This window comes from Rissa tridactyla, chromosome 3, assembly GCF_028500815.1.
Source record: "Rissa tridactyla isolate bRisTri1 chromosome 3, bRisTri1.patW.cur.20221130, whole genome shotgun sequence".
Lineage (NCBI taxonomy): Eukaryota > Metazoa > Chordata > Aves > Charadriiformes > Laridae > Rissa > Rissa tridactyla.
Window position 1 is genome coordinate 47,697,253 of NC_071468.1, and position 22,527 is coordinate 47,719,779.

The 22,527-nt window shown below is 50.6% G+C and overlaps 2 protein-coding genes across 6 annotated transcripts in view; one reads left to right on the forward strand and one right to left on the reverse strand.

Moving 5' to 3' along the window:
* Nucleotides 1-5,208, reverse strand: part of FAM120B (family with sequence similarity 120B) — a 65,755-nt gene extending 60,547 nt beyond the window's left edge. For all 4 annotated transcript variants that reach the window (XR_008465374.1, XR_008465375.1, XM_054195094.1 and 1 more), the window contains exons 1-2: nucleotides 5,095-5,208; nucleotides 623-1,668 (exon numbers count right to left, since the gene is read on the reverse strand). Coding sequence is in view for 2 of the 4 variants with exons in the window: in XM_054195094.1 (XP_054051069.1) it covers nucleotides 623-1,642 (1,020 nt within the window). In the remaining 2 variants the exon portion in view is untranslated. The remainder of the gene's footprint in view (nucleotides 1-622; nucleotides 1,669-5,094) is intronic.
* Nucleotides 5,209-7,426: 2,218 nt separating this feature from the next.
* On the forward strand, nucleotides 7,427-20,585 carry DLL1 (delta like canonical Notch ligand 1). 2 transcript variants are annotated; one of them, XM_054195092.1, is made up of 12 exons: nucleotides 7,427-7,491; nucleotides 12,413-12,703; nucleotides 12,925-13,236; nucleotides 13,489-13,549; nucleotides 13,822-14,079; nucleotides 16,553-16,613; nucleotides 17,095-17,225; nucleotides 17,366-17,535; nucleotides 17,684-17,900; nucleotides 18,616-19,408; nucleotides 19,518-19,632; nucleotides 20,025-20,585. In XM_054195092.1, the coding sequence occupies exons 2-12, from the start codon at nucleotides 12,644-12,646 to the stop codon at nucleotides 20,028-20,030; spliced, it is 2,184 nt and encodes a 727-aa protein (XP_054051067.1). In that variant the 5' UTR covers nucleotides 7,427-7,491; nucleotides 12,413-12,643; the 3' UTR covers nucleotides 20,031-20,585. The 2 variants fall into 2 exon arrangements, with proteins under 2 accessions (XP_054051067.1, XP_054051066.1); XM_054195091.1 differs by lacking the exon at nucleotides 7,427-7,491 and adding an exon at nucleotides 11,617-11,930.
* The last annotated feature ends 1,942 nt before the right edge of the window (nucleotides 20,586-22,527 follow it).

Here is a 22,527-nt window from a genome sequence, read left to right on the forward strand (position 1 = left end):
TCACCCCAACACTAGCGCATCCCTGCCCATGTGGGAAACTGTGAGTGAAACTAGCTAGTGCAGCCCTGCCCTTAAGAATTAACAAGCCACTTGAAGTGCTTTTGGTTCCTCCAGGGACAATGAATCTGAAGGATAATTAACCTGATCCAAAACCCACGAGATACAGATTTATAGGAAATTTCTTCATCTCCTCCACAAGAGCAATTTCAATTTCTGCATTAGCACAGCTCCCTTTGATACCTCGACTGCATGTGCCAGGCACAGCCAAGCACACCGCTAAATAGCTGTAGCTGACCTGCGTGCTCTCAAAGCAAACCCCAAGTAATTACACCATGCAATACACAGGAATTACATCTGTATGCCCAGCTATGGGCATATACAGGAGCTGCTCCCCATTATTTGACCTGCCTGATGCTTCAGCAAGAGAGGAACTGCTTTTAATTAAATGTGCTGCATTGGCCCTCTTCGTGATGCATGTAATAGTCCTAACCATGGCTGTACTTAACAGACAAAAGATTTTGCTCAAGCAAATTTAAATCAATAGGTTCAGTGTACTCATTACCAACTTCCATTAAGCAGTCATAGCAATAAAGTGACCATTAAGCTTTAAAAAACAAGGTACCTGAAGGATTTCCTTATCTTGACACATGGCTGTTTGTTCTTGAAGGGAGAACGTTTGGCAATTTGTTACGTTGGGAGGAATCCATGGAGACCGCTGCCCGGGCAAAAGATAGGACTGCACTCCTCTGTAAAGTAATGTCATGTCTGATCCCAAAGGTAGCACCTCTTTCAAGTGTTCCAGGCTGCTGTATGAGCATGGAACTTTTGAGATGTAATTTGCTACGGCTAGAATTACATTTGCTCTTCTGCTGTAGCTGTTATTCTTGTGGGGACTGGTGACTAAACATTTATGCCAAAAGCCTTCCAACAATCTTTCTGGAACAACATCATTGCCAAGCAAGCAAGCAAAGAGAGGGAGGTGTGTCAAACTAAGACCCAATGCATGGCAAAGATGTTCTCGAGAGTACATAAGAGTGACCAGTCTGTCCAAACGGAGCTTCTCAATGGAAAAGTAGGGGCATGTGTTATAGATGAGGTAGTCGCTATCTTGGCCAAGAATTCCTATGCAGTTATGTTCCAAACCATATGCAGCCACCTCAAAGTCTGCCTCTTGCAACGTGCATACTGTTTTTTGACCAAGCGACTTTAGGGCAAAACGCGTAAAAGTAGGCAAAGCTGAGGGAACAACAAACATTCCTCTCCCTGGTTGTTTCCTGTGAGTCTTGATAAATTGAAAAATTCTGGCTATTTCCTTGTTATTCTGAAACCTCCGTTTGATCCATTCATCTCTCTTTTTCTCTTCCACCACTCCATCAAAGTAAAACACCAACTTGATACCAGCTGCCATAAAAGCTTTAATAAAATCCTCTAAAATGGCAAGGTACTCCCGCCACTGTCCACCACATACCCAGGATTCTGGTGTGTACCAGTATCTAACACAACTCATGGCATCTACTACGATAACAGGTGGGAAATCAGGGTGATCGATGCGATGTTTTTCTGCTATTTCTCTCAGATCTACCATTCTGCATACATCAGGGCAAACTGTTGCCACAAATCCCTGCAAACCTTTAATGCCCATGGCTGATCTCTGAAACCCACAGCAGTCTGAAAGAAGAAAAAGAAAAACAGCATTCTAAAATGCAATACTGAGAAAAGTAATGAAATTCTACAATCAGGAAAAAAAAAAAAAAGCAGCTTGGGAACGGAACTGTTATTTTTCTGCTTTTGCTGAGAGCTTGTTGTATTGTCCTGGCCTTTATACAGTTTGAACCAGTTTTCTTCCCATCAACAAACTGAAAATAAGTGCCCATTCACTTTGCCTTCCACTTCTGCTTTTTATATCAGTGAAAACTGTAAATATCAAAAGGTTTTCATGAATATGACTTTAAAAATTTCTGGTTAATAGCATAACATATAGAAAAGTACACATTGCTAGATAAACAAGTATAGACCTAATTAAAAGCTTTATAACATCTTAGCTGTACAAGCTTTATAACTTCTTAGTGTACAACACAGGAATGAATGGCTTGATTTTCACACTAAAAGTATATGAACGTCTTTAATTGAAATCAGCAGAAAAAAATACGTAATAACTTTGGAAATCAATCTTGCACCTTGATTGTGTGAATGGTTCAGTTACCATCTGAGTTTATAGACAATAGTTCATTGATAGGGCAACAGTTGCAATGCTTCTGGTAGTATCAGTTCTGCTTTGAATCAGAAATTCAATCCATTTTACCCTCCTGTCATTTGAAGACATAATTTTCAAGACTTGTTTAAAGAATTAGAGGTTTACCTATATTTTGTGAATCTACAAATCTGACCATCATTAATAGTGAAGTTAATAAACTAAATGGCATTTCTAACATGCACTGCAATTTTGAACCAGTCAGTTTTAGAAGACACACATGCAAACATAAACTAGACATTAAATAATTAAAATGGTATAAGTCTATTTTCAGTTTAGGAAATACCAAAATATTGAAGAAGACAGTCTCCACATTCTGTGGCAGAACTTTATAGCATACCAAATGAAACAATTTACATATTCCTTAGAGAGAGAGTTGTGGGATAAAATGAAAACCATTGATGACCTCCATTTTTATTTCTGGAAGTCTCAATGCAAAGAATTTTGGCATAGCCTGTAGGACAGAAGTGCTCTTTCCCCTACGACAGCATCAATTTCCTCTACCTTAGCATCATTTTATTTTAAAGGACCTTCTAATGACGAATGGATGTAACAAGCTCCATTAAGCTTTGTTTTCTTTTTTATTCTCAGAAAATCTGTTTTGTTTTTATTTTGATTTTACTTGACAGTTAAATCCCTTCTCAGTTAAACAGTGAAGAAATTCACTATGTTTTAATTAAACAGGTACAATTTTTCCTGTTTTTCACACTGCTGATTTCTGACATTTCAATTACTGACTGTCTCAGGGGTGTTACATTACAATATACATGCTTATGGTATACAAAAAGAAAAAAAGGAAGTTGAATTCACAGAAGTACTGTGAATTGACAGCTTTTAAAAGTATTCCTGCAGCCTCAGAGTTTAAATATCTAATACCCTCCAGATACAGGTTTTGAATAGCATCCTCTTTAATCATAGAATGTTTTGGGTTGGAAGGGACTTTTAAAAGTCATCTAGTCCAATGCCCCTGCAATGAGCAGGGACATCTTCAACTAGATCACATTGCTCAGAGCCCCGTGCAACCTGACCTTGAATGTTTCCAAAGATGGGGCATCTACCACCTCTCTGGGTAACCTGGTCCAGTGTTTCACCACCCTCATTGTAAAAAATGTCTTTCTTATATAATGTAATATGAAATACATACAAAATAAAGCTAAGTGCATACAGTAGACCACATTGTTATAAAATCAGAAATAAATGTGTATAAATCTGCTTCATTGCTGCACATGGATACAAGGTAGGACACTGCTCTCTCTATGATGCTACTTCCAGTGTTACCTGGCTGCCCTTAAGACTCCAGCCATTTGCTTTTCCAGGAAAGACGCATCTCTGATTCCAAACGGTTTGGTCACTGGGAGGTTACCGGTTTTTGTTACTTTCCATGGAGACCGAGCAATGTGTCTGTGAAGGTCTTTATCTTTCAATCACTAACACGTGCGGTCAGACTAAATGATATGAGGTTGCTACACAGACGCAGTATATCGTGGCAGGTCTTACCTCTGCAAAAATGCATTGCGTCCAAGCAAGTTTTAGTTATGAGTCAGTACAGTGGCTACACTGTTCAGATAGTGGCTACACAGTAGCCTAGAGCAAGAAGTGCTAGTAAGTAGCAACTTACTAGCTATACTGTACTATAACAAATGGAAACAAAATTTCCCCACCTCCTCACACCTGTATTTTGAAGCATTCCTCTTGCCTAACAATTTAACCAAGTCTACAATACAGAGTTTCTCAGAAAATTTTCCAGTGTTAGTTTAGCTTAATCAATAGCAAGTTCACAGCCAAACACATAAGCAAGCACCTTGGCCGCTTCTAGCATTTTCATATTACTATCAAACACATTCGTTGAAAGCATGATAAAAAATGCAGTTTATATTCTGTCAACCGTCCTGTTTCACTACTAAACAGTAACAGTCATGTTAAGGAAATCGCTCTCTAATCCATCAGAGTAACAGAAAAGAGAACAAGTAAGATCTATCTACTGTCTTGAGAAGTACTTTCACCAGAAGCACCTCAATAATGTTGGCAGAATCAAGACTAAAATGGTTTATGTTGTAATGCTAAGTTTCCCAAGAGTGGAAAACATGCACATTCTGTGCTACAGACAAACAATTTAAGACTGAATGCTTATTTCTGATGTCACTTGTGTGAAATGGAGACCTCGGGTTACCATAGGATCTCAACTGCATTACTATCAACTGCATGAATCTGCAAGGTGAAAAAAAAAAAAGTTTTCTCCACAAACTAAAATAACCAAAAAACGTTTTCAAGCCATTTTATACAGACACAAAAATTCAGAGAGATGACCCCTATAACAGCTGATACCACTAAACTTCATCCTGCCTGCAAGCAACCACCACGATACAAATTTTATTATGCCCACAGTAACACACAGCATTGCAACGGGTTGTTAGGAGAAACGTTCGCAATAACCACTCCAGCAACAGCCCAGAGGCCCACAGCACAAGGAACTAGGAGCAAAGTCCTCCGACGTGCAGCAGCGCCGGGACAGGCCCGCAGCCCCCCGCCGCCTTGAAAGGCCGGAGCCTGTCCCCGAGGCAGGGCAGCGGGAGGCCGCGGGCAGGCCAAGGGCCGGCGGCATCTTCCCGCCGCTGAGGGGAGGGCCGGGACTTGCACCGGGCGACCTGGGAGGGCCGCTGCCTTCATCCCCGGGAAGGCCTCGGGAGGCCGTACAGCGCCCAGGCCACGCCGCCGACCAGAAACGCAGCTCTATCCCCTCTCACCCGCAACGAGTTCCCCCTACCCGCCCCGTTCCCCCGCCCCCGCGCGGCGTGGCCGTTAAACGGCCGCCCGCCCCCTCCTAACGGCACCCCAGCACTGACCCGAGCCTGCGCTTCCGCTTCCCGCGGGGCGGGGTTGCGCGTGCGCCCGGCGGCTCGGCCCGGCCGGGCCGGCCCTGCGGGAGCGGCCGCACGAGCGGCCGCGTCATCTTCGCCGTCCCTGTCCCTGTCCCTGTCCTTGTCCTTGCCCGCCCCTGCCGTACCCGCTGGTAGCGTCCTCCCTGCCCGCTCTGCCGGGGACAGCCGGCTGCAGCGGGGTCCTTCGCATGACAGCGGCGGGGGGCCGGGCTGGTTTGAACAGCGGCTGTCCCCGCCCGCGGCCTGGTGTCCCTCGGCTTTGTACGGCCACAATGGGGCCGGAGGGGCCATTGTGCCCCCGAACAAACCCAGCCGGGACGGGGGCGGGGGACCGGGACGTGGGGAGATGAAAGCTTCGCGCACCGAAATTGCTTGAAAACGCCCGAGTCGTGCACGGGAGATTTATGTGGCCCCTGAGGGCCGCTGGCCGTGGGGGAACAAAGCGGCCTGGGGCAGCATGGCGGGCGGCTGGGCAGGACCCGTCCCGGAGTGGGGAGGGGGCCGAGTTTGCTTTGCATTGGTCGGCGCTTGCCGGTTGGGGGGAACCCCCGTTTCCCCCGGGGCACAGCCCGGGTTAAGGGCCTGGCTGCAGGCCTGATGGCAACACGACCTGCTCCCACCCTGCCGGCAACAGGTGGGGACCTGAATAACTTCACATCTTTTCGCGGAGGGAGGGGGAGGTAAAGAGGGACATGGGGGAGCCGGTGGGAGGATTAGATCAGATGTTATTGCCGGTGAAAAAATTAAACAGAGTGGTGCTCTGGGGAGCACAGATTAATATATTTGGTGACTCCATGCGCACAAAGGCTCACCATTGTAGCTGTGTCTGAATGCCTGTGAATAGGACGGAGCATATGTGGCCTGTCACCGCAGGTGCCCACATCTGTTCGTCTCCGGGCAGATGCTCTCAGAAAAGGGGAGAGCATTTCCAAAAGCTCCGGCCCGCCCCATCCATACCCATCCTCTTTCTCATAATCACCTTCTGCAGAGGAAGCTTCTGCCCCCTTCTCCCTCCTCCCCCCCTGCTTTTCCCTGCACATGGAGAGATGTGGAAAGAAATAAAAACGACGCAAATTGGAAGTGGCTCGGAAAGCCCTGGAAACATACGATCGAACTGCCCCCCCCCTTCCAAAGTTTATTAGCAGCAGGTTTTGCGCCGCAGCCAGCAGACAATGGACAAGATGTGCACACCGGGCAAAGGGGTCTGCAGGCCACAGGGGAACAGAAAAACCCTTCATGCATGAAACGCAGTACAGTACAGCAGCACGCTGCGCTGGCTGTCATAGGGGAAGAGCAGTCTGGGCAACTACTCTGGAGCGGTAGTTTGCCGTTACTATTTAGACTGCTGGCTTAATGAAACTGGGGAAAAGAGAAGAGGGGTTTTCCCTATGAGAACTGGTGAAAGCAGCGAATATTGCTGATGAATTCGATATCAGAAGGGAATATTTCCAGCCATCCAGTGAAACCTCGTAGCCGGAATGCAAAAACATTTTTCTGAGAAGTGCTGTCATGTTTTTTACCCCGTGTACATGATCTGAGACCAATCGCTCGCCCTCACCACTCTGCGACACTCCACCAAGACAAGCCAGGCCTCGGTGCTGTGTGGGGTTACACCGGGCTTGCCTGGTGGGGCAGACGGGTGCTGGTGCACAGGGGAAATCTCAGGATCACGGAATATTTCGTGTGGGAAGGGACCTCAGAAGGTCATCTAGTACAAACGCGATCCGTGGTTTCTAGTGTGGCAAAGATCGTGAGCGTCTCCATGGAGTTAAAGGGGGGCAAAGAGGCCAGTTCTCCGAATGCGAGGCCGAGCTGCTCCCCAGTGGGACACGGGGTGTCCCCGAGCTGTGACCAGGGGAGGCAGCGGGACCCGCCCGGCCCGCGGCACCCGCGGGAAGGTTCGGGGGAAGGTGCTCTCTGCGCCCGGGGGGAGCCCGAGGGCCCGGGGAGACCAAGGCAGGGGGAAGCCTCCTTCCCCCGGGCCCCTCGTCCCCGGAAGGCCCCGCGGCTCTGCCCTCCGGGTGGGCGGTGTGCTCCCTGGCAGGGCTACGCAGCCCTTCGCCTTTCCCTTCACTTTGGGAGCAGCGACAGTTTACGCACACGAGTGACCAATTTTATCCCTCATAGTTTCCCATAAGCAAAATCCCGTCGGAAGCAAGCCAGGGAGCAAACCCAAACAAACAAGAAGCGCAAGGGAGCGGGGCGGGGAGGGGGGGAGGGGGGGGCTCGCTTTCTCCTCGTGTGCAATCAGTAAAACACATATAGGGGCCACTTCGGGATTTGCCCAGGGAAGGGTTGGAGAGCAGCTGGCTGCGGTAATCTCCTCGGGAGACAAAGGAATGCCCCGTCCCAGGATCACAGGTAAACACACAACCATTGTCATGAAAATGAGGGGCTAGGATAGGGCCGGAGCAGATGATTTGCGATTTGAAAAAGGGGGCTTGGGGGGAGGGAAGGCCCAGAGCTGCTTATCTATCATCTGGCCTCGCTGTGTGCCAGCTGAGCCACGCGACTGCCCTTTCTTATTCTAATCAGCACATGCCTTTGCAACTTTGGGCTAACCTACACGCTAAACTTCTTAATCCCCCTCCCCGCACACGGCAAGGGCGGCGGAGCGCCCCTCCGGCACCTCCGCGCCCGCCGCCCACCCGCCTTGGGTCGGGGCGCCCGGCGGCGGGGATCCGGGCAGCCGCCAGCACCCCGGTCACGCCGCCGAGCCCGGGGCCAGCGGGGCAGCCAGAGCTCCGGCCCGGCGGCGCCCAGCATTGCCCTCCCCTCCCCTTCCCATCTCCTTCTCATCCCATCCCAATCCATCCCATCCCGCACGGACAGGTGAAGGGGGCCTGCGGGGAGGGCTGCGGCGGAGGGGCAGCCGCGAACACATACCTCCGTAGGGACTATAGACCTAATTAAAATATTATGCACACTCGGCTACACATAGCTACACACGTACACGTCCCTCCGCCGACGCACCGTTCGCCATATGCCCGGAGCCGGCCGTCCCGGGAAAATTCAGGGTTGCGCGCCAGCGATGGCAGCGCGTCGCCCTAATTAACAGCCCCCCCCCGCTTTGAAGTGACTTTTCCCATCATCTGGCGGCTGATGGGGAGCTCTCGTCCGCGCTGCTGCGCGGCGGGACCGTAAATCCTCGCCGGGGCAGGAGCGGGGGGGGGGGGCGGCGTTGCGGGAAGGGTATCAATTAGGGGCGAGGGAGGGGGGAGCACAATACCCCACCAGCTCCGGCAAGCCGCTGGCAGGCGGGACAGGGCCCGCCGCGTCCCGGCCGTGCGGGGTCGCCGCCGCGCCCCGGCGGGGTCCCGGGCACAGCGCCCGCCCCCGGGGGGGGGCGATCCGCCGCCGGCTCGCCCCGTCGGGGTGGGCAGAGCGTCGGGCGGGAGCGGGCGCGGGCGCCCGTCGGGGGCGGTGGGGCCCGGTGCGCGGGCGCGGTGAGCAGCGCGGGGGCGGGCGCGGGGGGCGGCGGGGGGCGGCGGGCGAGCGCGGTGCGGAGACACGCGGTTGGGAGCGAAAAAGCGCCATTTGGTTGGGAGCAGATGGCTGGCTGGGGGGCTGATCGCGTCTAAAGGCGTGTCATCCCCCTTCAGCGAGAATCCCTAAGGGCTCCCCTTGTCTTCGAAATCAATGAAAATTAAAGTGCAGAGAATGGATGAATAGTTAGACCTCGAGTCCCTCCTTTGTTCGCCTCAGCTACTGGTGGGCAGGAGTTAAACTACAACAGCCTCCTATAGAAACACTTAAGTTAAACAGTCTCCCCGTTAGCCCAGCATCTGAAAGAGAGAGGGAGAGGGGGGAAAAAAGCAGAAAAAGGAGCTTTCTGCTTGATTTCCCCAATACAGAATCGCGTGGCATAAATTAAGCCGGAGAAGAATGAGCGCCGTGGGCAGGATCCTGCCGGCTCTCACGGCGCCTTTCAGTCACGCTCAGCAGCGGTAATCGAGAAATCTGTGCCACGTCAATTTAACAAATACCCGGTACCGAAGGGGGGTTGTTAAGGATTTGGGGGCAAGTTTTTTCGGGTCTTTTTTTTTTTTCTCTCCCTATCGCTAGGTTAAAGCCCTCGCGCGTGTAACTTTTTATTTCCAGTTTTTTAAGCAAGGGGATGCTCATGGACCAACTTTCTGTCTCTCGTAGATTAAAAGATCCGCGGTGATATATCACTTCTCGCCTCCACCCACGGGCTACCCCCAAATTTCAAGACATATATTGCCCCCCCCCGCCCCCCGACCCACTCGCTTAGTAAACCCGATACGAAATGATTTCTCCCCCGCCTCTTTCTCCGTTTCCCGAGGGTAACGCCGAATCAAAGTTTGCGAAGCAGCGGCAAGCCACTTGAAAAGATGTTGACGCTAGGTGGCAAAAGTAATGTACAGTTAAACCCGGGGTGGCTGCGGGGCGGTCCCCCCCGCCCCCGCTTCCCCGCTCCCCGCCGCAGAGGCCGGGCACCTCCGGGGCGGGGGGGCGGCCGGTCCTCTGGGGACCCGCCGCCCGCTCCGCTCCCTCCCCGGCCGCCTTCCCTGCGCCCTCGCACCGTGCATGCGGGATCGCTGCTCCCCTCTCTGCCCAGAGATAACCCCGGGGTAAAAAAAAATACCAAACCCCCAAACATTCCTGTACATTTAAGCTTTCGCTTAAGCGTCGAGGGGCAGGGAGAAGAAGAGTACCTGGATGTAGGTGGCTCGTTCGACCAAAAGTAGATGTAAAGAACGCACACGTTGAGTGGCGAAACGTTGCTACAGTCTGGATGCTTGTTTAAGTACCGAGGGTACCTGCCTGGATTTGGGGTAGGTGCCACAAGTCCCCAGTAAATGAACGTGGGCAGCCACAGTCTTGGAACAGTCAAGAAGTGCTGGGCTGAATGAACTCATTAGTGATTTTCTTTTAATTGGTATTACCCAATGCTTTTACTTTAAGAAGTCTTTAAGATTTTTTTTTCCTAGCGCATTGTAAGATAATTTGTGATCTAGACATCTGCTTCAATGAAAGTCACATTTTGCCATGCAAATGCACGTTTCAACCCAATAAAGTCGCCATAATAAGGCTTTTAGCACGGCATACCTACAGTGAGGTTATTGTAGCCAAATCCTCTCCTTTCGCACACAAGCTTAATCTGTGCTGAAATGATCTGTTACAATTAAAATGACATTTACAGAGACAGTTACACCTTGCATCCTAATGAATCCGCCTGCGCCTACCGAAGGTGTTTAAACAGAGGGCCCGAACAAAGTGGAAAACCCCGCTTCGAGTGACATGCCAGAGTCAGCCTCCAACTTTTATCCCCCGCTTCCATCCATCATTAAGAAACTGCTCAAATGGTAATCATCTCTATCCCTCTTTCACCACACCAGTAAACTCCTTTCCATGTTTTTAAGATCAAAACAAAAGTTCTAGTGTCTGATGGATATGTAAAAAAAAATAATAAGGTGACGGTTGGTGTAAAGTTGGGTTGTGGTGGTGGATTTTTTTTTTTTCTTTACGGAGGGGGGAAGTGCTGGAAGGGATTTCTTTAAAAAATGTGCGGACATTGTTGTAGAGGCAGTAGCGTGCGCCGAGGGGAGCTCTTTCTCTCCCTCGCATTGTGCAGGGAGCAGGTGCTGTCTACATTACCATACAGCTGAGAGCACAAAGAGCTAACTGATTCAGCCCTCACACAATAACAAACGGCCTTAATGACAGCCACGCGAACGACACACACCAAACTCACTTTTTACTAAACTGAAGGAGGAAAAAAAAAAAGAGAGAGAGAGAGAGGGAGAGGTTGCTGGTGATGATGATAATAATCATAGAGCGGTGCGGGACCCGGGCGGAGCGGGTGACTCTCTCCGGCAGCGGTGGTGGCGGGGACGGGACCCGCGGAGCCCCGCACACGGGTCCCCTCCACAGGTCCCCTCCGCGAACCCGCCCGCGCCCTGCCCCGCCGCCGGGACCCCCGGGGACACCCCCCCCGCTTCCCTCCGCCGGGACCCCCGGGGACCCCGCTTCCCTCCGCCGGCGGGATGAGCGCGGCAAGCAGAGCCGAGGGAAGGGCGAGCCTCGGCTCGGTGCGCGCAAATTCATCCCCCCCCTTCCCCAGTTATCCCGGTTACGCCAAGGGGAAACGCGGTGTGAATTTCAAGGGATCGGATTCCCCTTGTTGTGGCTCGCTGGCTCCCACCTCCCTCGTCCCTTTAAAGCCGAAGATGCCCCTTGGAAGTTGTCATGATCACCGAGTCACTTTTTTGGGGGGCACGGCGGTTGCTTTTGCACGTTTCAAGAGGTAATTACAGACCGCCGTCCCCGGGGTTGTTTTCTCGCCGGAGCGTGTTGCGCTGCCTTCTCCCCGGTGCAGAGGGGGTGTTACCCTCTCCCCGGAGCAGAAGGGGGATTCTTGCGGTTACCAAATTTGCAGGAATGTAAATGAGCACGTTTTGTGAGCGCGGAGGGGAGGGGGAGGAGGGTTGCACATTTTACAGCTCACTGACCATTTGGCGATCCATTGAGAGGAGGGTTTGGAAAAGTGGCTCCTTTGTGACAGCTCTAGCCAGATTGGGGGGCTGCTCATTTGCATCTCATTAGGCATGCAGGCGGCCGGCGGGATATAAGGGAGGCAGGCGCCCAAGGAGAGGCAGATCCTTAGCGCTTCACCCTCGGAGAGAGCCGCCGAGCCGCGGAGCGGAGCAGGGCAGGGCAGAGCAGAGCAGAGCAGGCACCCCCCTCCCCCGTCGGAGCACACCCGGACACGCTCAGTGCGCCGCTATTGAGACACGAGCTTATTTTTGTTGGCTGGGATTCCTCTAAAAACAAAAGTAAGCCCACAACAAGGGAAGAGAGCTTCGCTTCTTTTGCAAAAAAAAAAAAAAAAAAAAAAAAAAAAGGGAAAAGAAAGGGGATCAAGGCTCCGACGTGACCTGCCCGCCGCCGCTGCCGTTTGACACCCACCAGCCCCGACGTGCGCAGGGCGAGCGCAGCCGCGCAGAGCCGCGCAGAGCCGCTCCCGCATCTCACCGCACCGGGAATTATCGCCGCTGCCGCCGCGTCCGCCGCTGCCTCTGCAGGGATTGCCAGATCGACGATTTTTAATCTTCCTTGGGAAGCCTTTTCTCTGCCTCTGTTGGGAATTAAGTTGCTTTTATTTTTTTTTTTTTTTAAGTTTTTGTTCCTGGAGAAAAGGAGGAGCACCGTGGATTGGGAAAGAAAAAGAGTTTAGCAGATTAATCTTAACCTTTTCTTTTTTTTTTCCTTCTTTTTTTTCTTTTTTCCCTTTCTTTTTCCTTTTGCCATCCGAAAGAGCTGTCAGTCGCCGACAGGCTACACCTAAAGGCATCGACAGAGGGAGAAAAAAAAAGTCAGAGACACTCCTGAAAGAAGGAGACCGTGACACTAACTCTTCCAGCTCTGCTGGGGCGAGCGGCTTTGGCCGCTGTGTTTTTTCTCTTCCCCCGAGAGACACTTTCCCCTTTCCCCTCGGACGAGAAGACAAGGGGGAGGAAAGCGAGGGCACCAGAGCTGCCCCTCCAAAATGGGAGGTCGGTTTCTGCTGACGCTCGCCCTCCTCTCGGTGCTGCTGAGCCACTGCCAGGTAAGTGCCCGCGGGGTTGGGGGCAGAAAGACCTGCGGTGGTCCCTGCACCTGGGGGTCCCGCGGGGGTGCCGGGGACTGTCGCTGCCTGTTGCAGCCGGGAGAAGCAGGGAGGGGGCTCGGGGAGGGGGGTGTCAGTCCCGCGGACGCCCGGCGGGGCTGGGGTCGGGCCGGGGGAGCGGGCTGCCCGGCGGGCTGACGGCCGCTGTCCCCTCCCCGCAGGTCGGCTGCTCCGGGGTCTTCGAGCTGAAGCTGCAGGAGTTTGTCAATAAGAAGGGGCTGCTCAGCAACCGCAACTGCTGCCGCGGGGGCGGCCCCGGCGGCGGCGGGCTCCAGCAGTGCGACTGCAAGACCTTCTTCCGCGTCTGCCTCAAGCACTACCAGGCCAGCGTCTCCCCCGAGCCGCCCTGCACCTACGGCAGCGCCATCACCCCCGTCCTCGGCGCCAACTCCTTCAGCGTCCCCGACGGCGCGGGCGGCGCCGACCCCGCCTTCAGCAACCCCATCCGCTTCCCCTTCGGCTTCACCTGGCCCGTAAGTGGGGGAGCAGCAAGGGTTGTGGGGGGGCGACCCTCGACCCGTCCTGTCCCATCCCATCCCATCCCATCCCACACCCTCCAGCCGCCCCAGCCGGGCGAACGCCCACCCGAGGGGCCGCCAAGCCCCCGAGGGTCTCTTGGGGGAATGTGTGTATGACTAACCCCTGGAGGGCTGGGGGAGCTGCCTCCCGGCCCTGCCCACTCTCACGCTCTCCCGGTGGGTTGTCTCTGCTCCTTCTTTCCCCAGGGCACCTTCTCGCTCATCATCGAGGCTCTGCATACGGACTCACCTGACGACCTCACCACAGGTAACTGTCCTGAAACAGACCCTTCCCCGGAATAAACCCAACCCCGTGGCCCCACTCAACCCCTCTCTCTGCAGTGTGCAGTGTGTTTGCCCCATCCCATCCCTGCTCCTCTTTGGGAGACCATGGGAAGAGAGGCCAACCTGTTGGCACACAGCCCTATCATCCTGTCCCTGTGGTTCCCGTCCCACCAGAAATCCCCCGTTGAGCATCTTCCTACACCCCTGCTGGCTTCGGGCTCTCTGACAACACTTCCCCTCTCCACTTTCATACAGAAAACCCCGAGCGCCTCATCAGCCGCCTGGCCACCCAGAGGCACTTGGCGGTGGGTGAAGAGTGGTCCCAGGACCTGCACAGCAGTGGCCGCACTGACCTCAAGTACTCCTATCGCTTCGTGTGCGATGAGCACTACTACGGAGAAGGCTGCTCTGTCTTCTGTCGCCCCCGGGACGATGCCTTTGGTCACTTCACTTGCGGAGAGCGTGGCGAGAAAGTCTGCAACCCGGGCTGGAAAGGCCAGTACTGCACTGAGCGTAAGTGTCCACCTTCTTGTCTCCTTGGGCCCCGGTTGCAGCAGTGTCCCCTGAGCTCTCGGGGAGGGGGGATGACACACGTTTCTCTGACATCAGGCCCCATGGGAGAGGGGGAACTACAGTGGGTGGAGGTCTGGTGCTGTGTACAAGCTTTACTGATGTCAGGGACAGGAGGTCTTCAGCATTGCCAGAGAAACTTAATGCAGACAGTCCCTTCTCAAGCTAATAAAATGTCAGTGTCAACATTACACTCTTTACTCATTTGCTGTACACATCAAATCTGATAGAAAAATGTTCAGTAGTTGCTTGAAGATTTATTAAAATACATCGGGACTGCTTTTTATACCTAGCCACCCCTTCAAACAGAGTATATTGATATCATCATCTACATGATGCACGGCTTCAGGAGAGGGAGCTAGGCTTTGGCAGCATCCATGTGGCAGGCCTATTGGTAGGCTCATTATGGTCTGATGTCTTGCCACCTTGCACTGAGAAAAGTATTGGGAGGTACAAGATAATTCTTTGTGGCCTCTAGACCATATGTTTCTCATTTGGGGTACTCATAAACTGCCAGTAACAGAGATTGTTCCACAAGAACATTCAGCTTCTTCCCCATCTCTCTTCTGTGCCATTGTCAAGATCATTACCACTAATAAAGTAGTGAAGGACATGAGTTTTAAAGTACACCTGAGCTTGAAGTTGTTGAGGAATGGGGTGTGTTGATACAGCAGGAAAAGCTGGGACAGTAAGCAGATCAGAGAGAGGATGGTCAGAGATGTCAGATGCCTCCAGCTTTGTACAAGATTACTGCCCTTTGTAGATCCATAGCAGTGTACACCCAAACATGCACACATTGCTCCTGCAGCAGCATGTGATGGCATTCTCTGTTTGTGTGTAGACACGGATCTGAAGTAGCTGGCAGATGACGAACTGGGTGAGTGCGCCTCCCCAGTCATCAAAGTGCCAGGCAGGCAGGGAGAAAACAGTTACAGGCTACAAAGCAGCCTCTTGGTTTTCTTCTTCTTGTGTTTTTGTTTTTCTTAAAGCCCACCTACACTGTGGTCTCAGCTGAGCTGCTACCAAATGACCCCAGATTGATTATTCAGACTGTTAGTGACTGCTAGGATGCTTTTAGCAGTTCATGGTACAATGTTGCACAATAAACAGCAGGCAGAGGGGCTCGCATTTCCTTTGATAGTGTTTTAAATAGGAACTACAACCTTTCCCATGATCAAAAGTGCCTAGCCCAGTTGTGTCAAGGGGTGGGGAAAAAGGAAGCATTTTGATAATGAGCTCTTTTGGGGCTGTCAGCACTTTTGGATGCCTGTACATCGCTGCTCTTCCCATAGCAAAGTAGAAGGCTGTCCGTCTTTCTTGACTTGTTACGTATGCTCTTCGCTCTGCTTTCCCTCTCAGAAAAAAAAAGCTTATAACAGCGAGGCAAACCTACTAGGCAGGGGAGATGTGTTTATGTGTGCATGCAAAAAGAATGTTTTGCCGTTAGCGAGCGGAGCTGCCAGTCGCAGATTGCTTCCCGTCGCCTTGCCCCCAGCTCCATTCTTTCCAACTTGGAGGCGATCTGATTATCAGCGCCGATTCTTTCTTTCTTTTTCTTCCCCCCCTCCCCTTCCCCTCGCATGCCATTGTCTCCGGCTGGCTTTGTTGAATTAAAACTTTGCAGTGCCTGCTTAATGAGTTCCATAACCAGGCGAAGTAATGAGCAGAAGTCCCTTTTTTCCCTTCCCTCATCCTCCCTCCCGCTGGCCCGCTTACCTCTTTTACCAGGGCTGCACCCACCCGCCCGCCCCTTTTCGGAGCAGGATGGAGAGGCGGGGGGCTGTGGGGGGAAGGAGGGAGGAAGAACTTTAGACTTATTTATTTGAATAAGAAAAAAAAAAGTTTTTTTGCAGCGAAATCACGCGCGTGCCATAGATTAGCTGTGGGCAGGGATAGGCTGCCCGGCCGCCGGCCGCCGGCCCCATTGGCTCCGGGGCCGGGGTATTGTTGCAGTGGGGCAGCTGCTGGGAGAGAATAGACAATAGAGCAGCTGTCTTGCACTGGCACCCTGCACACCAGCTGTCCACTCTTATCTGCACACACACTTTCGGGGGATATTAAGAGGTGGAGCTGTGTGCATAGAATTGGAAAAAAGGACTTCTGACCCTCACTGGGAAGGGAAGGGGGGGGTGGGGGGGTGAGGGGCTGTGGGGAAGGGAGCAATTGTGAGCCCTCTTTTGTCTGTGTGCAACTGTATTAAGAAGAATGCTCATCCCTGGCGATAAGTAAAGTGCCCAGTTACGGGGTGAGATCAATACTCCTGCAGACTCCAGAGATTAACTCAGCTGCGCTTAACTGCCCCGACCTAGTAAAAAGGGCTTGCTCCCCACCCGCAAGGTGCTCTCGGGATCGGACTTGTAAAAGGGAAGCGTTCGGCCCCAGCGCTGATGTCTCTCTCTGCTTGGTTTGTTTACAGCGATTTGTTTGCCTGGATGCGATGAGCAACACGGCTTTTGCGACAAACCTGGGGAATGCAAGTAAGTTTTCCAGCTCTCCTCCTGCTCCCTTCTTTGTCTTTAACGTTGATGCTCTGGTGTTAAGTAAACCATTGGTCATTGGAAGGGTCAGTTTAAATGCCTTTTCTTCATATTAGATGGTAATTTGAGAAATCCAGGTGATGCCAGATCAAAGTATAAATCTACAAGTCAAACATCAGTGCCATTAATATTAACCTAATGAGTTTACAGTGCTGTGTGTAAGGTTTAGCTGTTTGTTACCAGAGTAAACAAATTAACTACCTGGAACCATGGCTCTATCTAAGGAAGTGGAAGAAATAGCTGGGACCGATGAAAGCTGATGCTACGGTTGGACTCGGTGACTTTCTCACATGAAGGATCACTGAGGGCTTTTAGGAAACTTGATCCCTGGCATCAGTGTGTTTGCAGAGTTTGCGATAGGGTTTCCAACTGTGAGAAGTCTAAATCTGACGAGACTTTGTTGTTGGTTTTTTTTTTTCAGATGCAGAGTGGGTTGGCAGGGGCGATATTGTGATGAGTGCATCCGATACCCAGGCTGCCTTCACGGTACCTGTCAGCAGCCGTGGCAGTGCAACTGCCAGGAAGGCTGGGGTGGCCTTTTCTGCAACCAGGGTGAGTTCTCAGTCCTTGTCTGAGCGTCTGTTTTAAAACGCAGAAAGCAAGCGGCTATTTCCAGCTCACCCACCCTGTGCTAGCCTTGCAAAGTAGCAAGTACCTTGACCGCCCTCTTTTTTAAAAAAAATCTTTTGCAGACCTGAACTACTGCACCCACCACAAGCCCTGCAAGAATGGTGCCACATGCACCAACACTGGTCAGGGGAGCTACACTTGTTCTTGCCGACCCGGGTACACAGGCTCCAACTGTGAGATTGAAATCAATGAATGTGACGCCAACCCTTGCAAGAATGGTGGAAGCTGCACTGTAAGTTTGAGTTGCTTGTGCCATTTGAAACCACAAGGGTGGAGTCAATGTCAGTTTTACCGATTTATTTTTTTTTCCAAAATCCTTTTTTGGATTTCAAAGCAACTTCAGATAAATATTTTGACCGTTTCTCATTTCTTCCCCCCAGGATCTCGAGAACAGCTATTCCTGTACCTGCCCCCCGGGCTTCTATGGTAAAAACTGTGAGCTGAGCGCAATGACTTGTGCTGATGGACCATGCTTCAATGGTGGGAGATGCACTGACAACCCTGATGGGGGATACAGCTGCCGCTGCCCACTGGGTTATTCTGGGTTCAACTGTGAAAAGAAAATCGATTACTGCAGTTCCAGCCCTTGTGCTAATGGTAAGGCCAAAGATGCTACAGTGAGCTTCTAAAATGAGACCATCCAGTTACTTTGGCTTCTGGTCTGTTCATAGCAAGGCCCACTGATCAATCATGGTCTATGTGATGTCAATAGTTGACTTGGTGGAGGAACTGTACTTAAAAAGTAATGGTGTGGTTTGGGCCACTGCTGCAGATTGCATTTTCTCAAGGCGTGACTGTGGCCAGGTAACTTGGCCTGAAGCTTCATGCATAAAAACGTGGAGGATTGTATTTAAAAATGTTCTGCAAAGACTCTTTGAGGTCTGTGGATGCAAAATGCCATACGAGTGCTAAATATTATTACTAGCAATCTGGTAACAGTAATCTTCCTGTTTTGAATAAACTAGTGAAGACTTTCTTTACTGCAGTCCTCCTTATTCATCATCACTCAAACTCTGTAACATGAAGTTGTGGTATTAACCTGATCTGGACTAGCTTTGTTGTCCAAGCTGAGTGAAATGTCAAAAAGGGAATAGGATGGAGAATGAAAAATAGAACTGATTAACAAATATCTTCCTTAAAAAAAACCCATACTTTTTATGGTGGAGTGGACTTGTCAAAGGTTGAGCTAACCTCTCAAAAAGAAAACTTTTCTCAGCTGCCGGTTGCGATGGTTGTCCTGAGAGCAACAGGTGGGAGGCTGTCGGGTCTGCCTGTCCACCACTCAGTGCTCATCCCCTTTGATGTCTTGCAGGAGCCCAGTGCGTCGATCTGGGGAACTCTTACATATGCCAGTGCCAGGCTGGCTTCACTGGGAGACACTGTGATGATAACGTGGACGACTGCGCCTCCTTTCCCTGCGTCAATGGAGGGACCTGCCAGGATGGCGTCAATGACTATTCCTGCACCTGCCCCCCGGGATACAATGGGAAGAACTGCAGCACCCCGGTGAGCAGATGTGAACACAACCCTTGCCACAACGGGGCCACCTGCCACGAAAGAAACAACCGCTATGTCTGTGAGTGCGCCCGGGGGTACGGCGGGCTCAACTGCCAGTTTTTGCTCCCCGAGCCGCCTCAGGGACCGGTCATTGTTGACTTCACTGAGAAGTACACGGAAGGCCAGAACGCCCAGTTCCCCTGGATCGCTGTCTGCGCCGGGATTATTCTGGTGCTCATGCTGCTGCTGGGGTGTGCAGCTGTGGTCGTCTGCGTCAGGCTCAGGGTGCAAAAGAGGCACCACCAGCCTGATGCCTGCAGGAGCGAGACGGAGACCATGAACAACCTAGCGAACTGCCAGCGCGAGAAGGACATTTCCATAAGTGTCATTGGTGCCACTCAGATTAAAAACACAAACAAGAAAGTAGACTTTCACAGCGATAACTCTGATAAAAATGGCTACAAAGTCAGATACCCATCAGTGGATTACAATTTGGTGCATGAACTCAAGAATGAGGACTCTGTTAAAGAGGAGCACAGCAAATGTGAAGCCAAGTGTGAAACGTATGATTCAGAGGCAGAGGAGAAAAGTGCAGTACAACTAAAGAGGTATCTCTCACATCCAAGCGCGGGGGGCAGCTTGACTCTGAAGGGTGTGTGTGTGTAGCATTAAGCAACAGCCATGTGACCTATGTTGTCTCTTTTTTGTCCTCCATAGTGATACTTCTGAAAGAAAACGACCAGATTCAGTATATTCCACGTCAAAGGACACAAAGTACCAGTCGGTGTATGTCATATCAGAAGAGAAAGATGAGTGCATCATAGCAACTGAGGTTAGTATACTGCCTGGCAGTTGGAGCAGCAGAGAAAAGTCTCGATGCGCAACCCTCATCTAACACACGTCAGGGCAGCTAAACTGTTTTCCTTGGTGCCGCGGTGATTTGTACCTGCTGAAATCCAGCCAGCTCGAGCTTGTCGTGCTGTGGATACTGTAAAGACAAGCTCAGTGACTTGCTGCACTGGCAGTTATGGGTACGATGACCTTTGCACACAAGGGTACAATGATAGTGTGGTTGTGGTCTGCAGACTTACCCCTTAGTGTCCTTCATGGAGAGCCCGTTCTTGCCTGGTGTAAAGAGAGAGTCCCAACCCTCTGCAGCTTTATAGCCCTCTTCTTACTTTCCGTTAACCTCTCCTGATCTCTGCTCATGTTTTCTCTCACCAGGTGTAAACCAGAGGCGATATGGCAAGGTGGTTGTTCAGAACAATTTCAGAGGAGACGTGCCCCGATGAATGCTGCTGAAAGAGGAATGGGAGATAGATTCCTTCACTGACTGCTGCTGAGAAACTAAATTCAGGCTTGAGCTGGTTCTCTACTGAAGTTAGCAAAGTGACTGCAAAATAAAGAAACCAGATGGACACCAGGCAAGGGTCTGTGTTCAAGGATTACTGTTGCACTGCCTTTTACGAATTTTATCATTGCACTATGGTCAGTTGCTTTTCTATATATATTTAAATGAATGGACTTAATTACTACATAAGAAGCATGCACTGCCTGAAGTGTATATTTTGGATTCTTATGAGCCAGTCTTTTCTTGAATTAGAGACACAAACACTGCCTTTATTGTCTTTTTTGATACTAAAATGTGTTTTTACTAGGTGAGAAAAAGTGTGTTATTTTTTTGAATCTGTAAAAATATTTTCATGATAATTGTAAAGCTTGAGTATTTTGTGATGTTCATTTTTTTTATAATTTAAATTTTTTGGTAAATATGTACAAAGGCACTTCGGGTCTATGTGACTATATTTTTTTGTATATAAATGTATTTATGGAATATTGTGCAAATGTTATTTGAGTTTTTTTTACCGTTTTGTTAATGAAGAAATTCATTTTTAAAATATTTTTCCAAAATAAATATTATTAATGATGATCAGAGTGCTATGTTTATTCTGTTACCAATGATAAACTGACTGAACCTTGCAGCCAGGCATCTGACAGGCTTCTGTGGGCTCATGGGTGGATGGAGTAGGTCTGAGACCTATCACAAAGACTGGGGAACAACTTGTTCTGTGTAGACCCCCCCCCGGACTCTTTCCCCTCCTAAGCTTCTGAACTGTTGACTGCATGGTTGTACTCACTCTTACCCCAAATGCAAGTGCCGGTCAAAACCTCGAATAATGTTTGCTCAGTCATGTTGGACTGTGTATATATAAACACATTCGGCATCACTTCCCGAGGAAGAGCAACATGAGCGCAGTGCATTGCAATCCAGACATGGGGCTTGTCGTGACTCAGCTCTTCATTTCTCTCACTTGCCTGGAGCCCAGGGGAGTCTGGGACACTCAGGGCATGTCAGCAAGGGCCCCCCGGCTCAGGCCTTTGCTGCACACCCATGGGTTGTGAGGTCCCCCAGTCACACCTGCTGGGGGATGGCACTTTCCTCCCTGGGAAAGGGTGACACTGAATTGACCGGTGGCCACAGCTTTCCTGTCTGTGATACCTGCCTGAAGTATTAGTTGCACCTCTGGTTTCAACTCTGCCCCTGGTCCCTGCTGCCTTCATACTGGGGCAGGGTGTGATCCCATCCCCTGGCTTGGCCCCGAATGCTCAGGCAATTTCCCCAGTTTAACTTGCCCCAACTAGCTCTCCTTCAGGTTGTGCTGCATGTTAAAACAGAAACAGGAGAAGTGTTCTTCCGCTTCAGGAAGAAAAGGAAAATCTAGGAAATAAATAATTTACTTTTTGATTCATTAAAGCTGAACCCACCCCAATCATTGTGGGCCACCTCCTGCGTCTTCTGGGACCTGAAGAAAATATGCTGTTTTCATTCCCTTCAGGGGAGGGGGATGCAATCCTAAACACAAAGAATGGGTTAGAAGATATGATCAAGCGATTATCGCAGCTGGTGATCTATAACTGTAAAGTATATAGGTGCTCCCCTTGTTTTAGTGTACATAAGTATGTGAACCACTGGAACTGTAGTTGGTGGGAGATCAATAGAAAAATCACGCTGACAGCAGGGGCTTGTCCGCCCTTACAGATCCTTGCTAAGCCAAAATTTAGACAAGATCTACTCACTCACTTCTCATGAAGTGGCTCACCAGGGTAATCCTCTTCATTTATCCCAAAGTGTCTTTTTAGGGAGAGTTTGCATGAGGAGAGTGATGGGAGGTATTAAAAACCAGAGTGTCAGCGATGGTCCGAAGAGCATTTTCAATCTGAGCAGTAACATAACAACCTGCCAATAACCAGTCAATGCATCATATATTAAAGGAGGCATGAAGGTGTGTATGGCACCAGGTGTTCAGAGCAACATAATTTCACAGATTAGGCAAACAAGTGAGCCCTGGTAGGTTTTATTGCCACCTCTGTTGCTGACTTGCTCTTCAACCTTGGGCAAATCACTTTATTTCTCTCTGTTTCCTCTTCTTCCCAAGCTTTTTGGAGCAGGTTTGTCTCTTACGACGTACTGCACAGTCAGTGCCATGGTCTCAGCTGGGCCCTCTTAATGCTGCTTCTGTAGAAATAGCAATCACTAACGGAAGGTCATTGATGGCTGAGTGCCTCTGTAATGTCAGGTCTTTAGAGCTGCAGCAAGTACTACTTTAATATGGTGTCAGATAAAGGTCTGGAAAAGCACACAGCTCCTTGCTCTTGTAAAGAGGCACAGCACTGGCGTCTACCTAACTTCGCTTAAAAATAAAACAGCTTCAGAAAGCTCAGTTTG

Coding starts and splice junctions, on each gene's coding strand:
- DLL1 (XM_054195092.1), top strand. CDS start 12,644: ATGGGAGGTCGGTTTCTGCTGACGCTCGCCCTCCTCTCGGTGCTGCTG. Junction 14,080..16,552: donor AGGCCAGTACTGCACTGAGC/GTAAGTGTCCAC, acceptor GTTTGTTTACAG/CGATTTGTTTGCCTGGATGC. Junction 16,614..17,094: donor GACAAACCTGGGGAATGCAA/GTAAGTTTTCCA, acceptor TTTTTTTTTCAG/ATGCAGAGTGGGTTGGCAGG.